The sequence below is a fragment of the Setaria viridis genome, chromosome 7 (assembly GCF_005286985.2).
Source record: "Setaria viridis chromosome 7, Setaria_viridis_v4.0, whole genome shotgun sequence".
Classification (NCBI taxonomy): domain Eukaryota; kingdom Viridiplantae; phylum Streptophyta; class Magnoliopsida; order Poales; family Poaceae; genus Setaria; species Setaria viridis.
The window spans coordinates 20,936,887-20,941,234 of NC_048269.2; the positions used below are offsets into that span (position 1 = coordinate 20,936,887).

At 52.2% G+C, this 4,348-nt stretch overlaps 1 protein-coding gene across 1 annotated transcript; it reads right to left on the reverse strand.

The window, feature by feature from the left end:
- LOC117862633 (glutathione hydrolase 1) lies at nucleotides 1-4,348 on the reverse strand. The gene is made up of 7 exons (XM_034746135.2): nucleotides 4,194-4,348; nucleotides 3,678-4,030; nucleotides 1,784-2,299; nucleotides 1,407-1,642; nucleotides 923-1,187; nucleotides 666-803; nucleotides 1-487 (listed from the first exon to the last, which is right to left on the reverse strand). Exons 1-7 carry the CDS (start codon nucleotides 4,198-4,200, stop codon nucleotides 266-268), a joined length of 1,737 nt encoding a protein of 578 aa, XP_034602026.1. The 5' UTR covers nucleotides 4,201-4,348; the 3' UTR covers nucleotides 1-265.

The following is a 4,348-nucleotide window of genomic DNA, read 5'->3' on the forward strand; positions in this document are numbered from 1 at the left end:
TAAAATCAACGAGGGTCCTGGTATTGCATGGTTTTGCGGTTGGAGGAGTAAAGTCGATAGTTGAGTGACCCATTTCCATCTTCCATTTACACTAATGGGCCGGAAATTTTAACTTGAATCCAGGCCCATCCATCTGGACCAGCTGTGCTTTCGGCGGCCTTTCTGAAAGGCCCTGAACAAAAATACAAAGACTGTAGTGTGGCTAAACCGATCGATCCCACATACGCAGCGGCGGCTAATTTACCCGTGCATCGATCTAGCTGTTTCAGTAACCGGCCGGGACGCCGCCTTTTCTGGGGTCACTGACAGCGGTGAGGTCGCCGTGGCGCTCCACGTTGTGCACGACAAGCTGGCCTATGGTGCCTCCGGCGAGCGGCTTCAGTACGTGGCCTATCTTCTGCAGGTCGGCCCTCGTCGCCGCGTCGAGCTCGAAGTGGTCGCCGGTCACCGTCGTCCAGTTCTCGTACTGGACCACGTTCGGGATCAGCTGCGAACATGGCAAGCAAAACCAAGCTGAGAAGGGAGAGGATCTATCCAGCCGGTGACGGGTCTCTCTCAGCGTGAGGCATCACGGCATCAGCGCCCCGGAGAAGAGGATTAAGCAATTTTTCATTGATGGATGATGAATTATTTCTTTTTTTTGAAAAAAAAAGATGTATTCAGACCTGGTGATACACCCTTGGTGCCATGACAGAAGCCAGTGGATCCATGTTCCTGACGAAATGGTTGAGGAACACTTCGATCGTTCCAGCAGGGATCATGGCACCGCCACTGGCGCCAACTGCAGCCTTCAATTTCCCATCCTGTGGCGCAGAAAAGAATAGCCACAAGTTTTCAGAAGAAAAAAACTGCAGTTCGTTCAAAAATAAAATCTGCAATTTTCTGACAGATCTTCTCAACTTCCATTTCGCGCTGTAGTTACCTTGAGGACTATGGTCGGAGTCATAGAAGAGAGAGGCCGTTTCAAAGGGCTGACGAAATTGGCCGGAGCTGGTGGCGGAGAATTTGCGGTTGTGTTTGCCGGCATGGAGAAGTCATCCATCTCGTTGTTGAGCAGAATGCCTGTGCTTGGGGACAAGATCAGGGACCCGAAGTATGAGTTGACGGTGCTGGTCATCGAAACCGCGTTTCGCTCGCTGTCGATGATGGACAGGTGGCTGGTTCCATGGTCCTGAAGGATGTTCCACCTGAAACACAAGTTGATTAAGGAAATCAGCATACTCTGCCTGCCTCTGTGGACATAGGACTGAATATTTCTTTTGCAACACAACAAATATTGCAGCACTAAATATTAATGAAATAAGTAAATGATGAGGTGATGCAAGAAGATAAAAATCAGATTCATGATATGAACTGATTATTTTATCAGTAAATTAGAAATTCTTATGCTGAAAAAATGTTATCACCTTCCACCGTAATGTTTGGGTTCAAATGTCATATTGTCGTAGATGGTCTTCTTCAGCTCAGCAGCGAATTTTTGGGACATCATATCAGATACAACCCCATTATCATTCACAAAGTCCGGGTCGCCAAGGTTCATCTTTACAGCCATGTAATGTTTCAAGGACTCGATGAGGCGATGTATTCCAAGAGAGCCAGCAAAACCAGAAGGAATTCCATACTGAGCAAGGATGTTCAAAATCTATTTTTCACAAGTGAACTGGGGTGTTAGGACTTAGGACCATGACAAGATATAAAGTTTTTTTTTTTGGTGCGAAACGTGACAAGATAGATATGAACGAATGGTAGCACTGTTCAGAGAATCAGAGCGCAGAGGACTCACAAGCAGCATCCCGGCACCTCCGGCCGACGGCGGCGGCATGGTGACCACCTGGAGCCCCATCACGTTCTCCGTCAGCGGCCGCCGCACCTTGACCTGGTACCTCTTCAGGTCCTCCGCCGTCAGGATCCCTCCGACCTCCCTCACGTCCTTCACCAGCCGCTCCCCCACCTTGCCGTCGTAGAACACGCCCGGCCCCTGCTCCGCGACGGCCCTCAGCGTCCTCGCGAGCCGGACGTTGCGGCACACCTCGCCGGCCTTCAGGAGGTCGCCGCCGGGGGCGTACACGGCCCGTATCCCCTTGTTGGCGAGGATTCCGTCCCGGGTCGCCTCCATCTGCATCCGCAGGTACGGCGAGATCCTGAACGCCCGGGCAAGCCGCGCCGCCGGCAGGACGAGGCGCTTCCATGGGAGCTTGCCGTGGCGCCTCCACGCCTCGTACAGGCCGGCGATCTCCCCCGGGACGGCGATCGAGAGGGCGCCCCGCGCTTTCAGCGTCGCGTTGCCGCCGTACATGTCCTGAACAAACGCATGGCTGGAGTTCAAGTGTTCGTTACCAGATTCTCGAGTTCTTGGAACAAGAAACATAGCAAAACGATCATTCCTCTGCTCATGACTTAAAGCAGAAGCTAGTCACAGTGTCACACAAACTCGCATTACCCTCAAGCTGGCCATGTTCTAAAAATTAAGAAGTTAATTTTTTGCAAGCGCTCTGCTTTAAAAGTGATCTGATCAATCTGATGATATCTGAAAGGCTGAATCAGTGACTTTTTTAATGTCAGTTAAAAGGACCTATCAACACGCAGATTTTGTGCTTAAACACTAGTGCGCGTTGACTGATAAAAGGAGCCGTATCTGAATGATCTTGGGCACGGTTGTTGGAACCGTAAGCATCAACCCTACTAGCTTGGATTCCTTTTGGCTTTCCCAATTTTCCTTGTGCTCGTGCCTGCACCGGCCCAGACGCTACAGCGCAGCAGCCATGTGTGGGACACCAGCAAGTGGACGAATCACGAAAGCGTGGAACCGTGAAGCGCTTTCCACCCGGCAGGAGAAGAGCAACGACAGAGACTGCGCTGGAGATGGCGCCACTATCCTGACCTAGAGACCACACGGCCACAAGGATAAATTTTGCAGCCACAGGGCATGGTCCTTCTTCTTCCCGTCACGCAACAACACTGTCAAATTGGCTGGAGGAAGACACTGCCTAGCACCCATACGGCCATACCCTTTGTAGGTAACCCAGGGGAGCTAAAGTTTAGTCCGTGTCACATCGGATATTCGGATGCTAATTAGGAGGACTAAACATGAGCTAATTATAAAACTAATTGCAGAACCCCTAGGCTAAATCGCGAGACGAATCTATTAAGCCTAATTAATCCATCATTAGCGAATATTTACTGTAGCACCATATTGTCAAATCGTGAACTAATTAGGCTTAATAGATTCGTCTCGCGATTTAGCCTAGGGGTTGTGAAATTGGTTTTGTAATTAACTTATGTTTAATACTTCTAATTAGTGTCCAAACATTTGATGTGACAGGGGCTAAAATTTAACCCGAGGATCCAAACACCCTCGTAATGAATCCTGCTTAATTTCTTCTCTGAAAGACAAGATCCCCAAGCAACAACCACCATGTGAATCAACTACCAGCTACTGGCTACTCGTATCTGTCATGATCATTTTATACTCCGTTCTCTTGTCACATTCCTTCACAACAATGTTCCTCGGGACACCTCGATCGCGCCGTACCATGATTCCCTAGACTCCTAGTCAGCCCGAGGAATTGTCATCGATGTACTCGTTGTGTTGTGACAAAGACCAGAAGAAAAATGCTACTAGCTCGGAGCAAGTCACTCGCAAATTCCTGCGGCGAAGGCCTTTGACGACGACTCACCTTGGACGCGGCGAGGGGCGCGGTCTCGCGGGAGTCGTACACGACGGCGGTGCCGTCGGCGAGCCTGACGAGCATGAAGGCGCCGCCGCCGACGCCGCTGGAGGCCGCGCTGACCACGCCGAGGCACAGCGCGGTGGCCACGGCGGCGTCCACGGCGCTGCCGCCCTCGCGGAGCGCGTCACGGCCGATCCTCGAGCACCGCCCGTCGTCCGCCGCCACGGCGCCATGCGGCGACGTCACCACCTCCCTGCGCCCCCCTGGCGCTGCCGAGGCGGGCGCCGCTCCCACGGCAGCGAGGAATAGGAGGAAGAGGAGGAGCGCGGTGGTGACCGGCGCCCATTGGAGACGTCGAGCTGCAGGGCACGGTGGGAAGAAGGGAGCTGAGGGAACCGAATAGACACTGCCTTATTTACACTCTGCGTGGTGCCGAGAGAGAGAGAGAGAGAGAGAGAGAGAGAGAGAGAGAGAGAGAGAGAGAGAGAGAGAGAGAGAGAGAGAGAGAGAGAGATTGCGTACCCGCCATGGCGCGGGAGAAGAAGTGTTCGACGAATGACCCTGTGAGCTGAAAGCGCGCCTACGAGGCCTGGGTTTCAGCCCGCCAGTGTACCCGGGTTTTATAGACATCAAAGGATATGAGCAGCCAAGCAAATGCCAGAAATTTTATAAGGCTA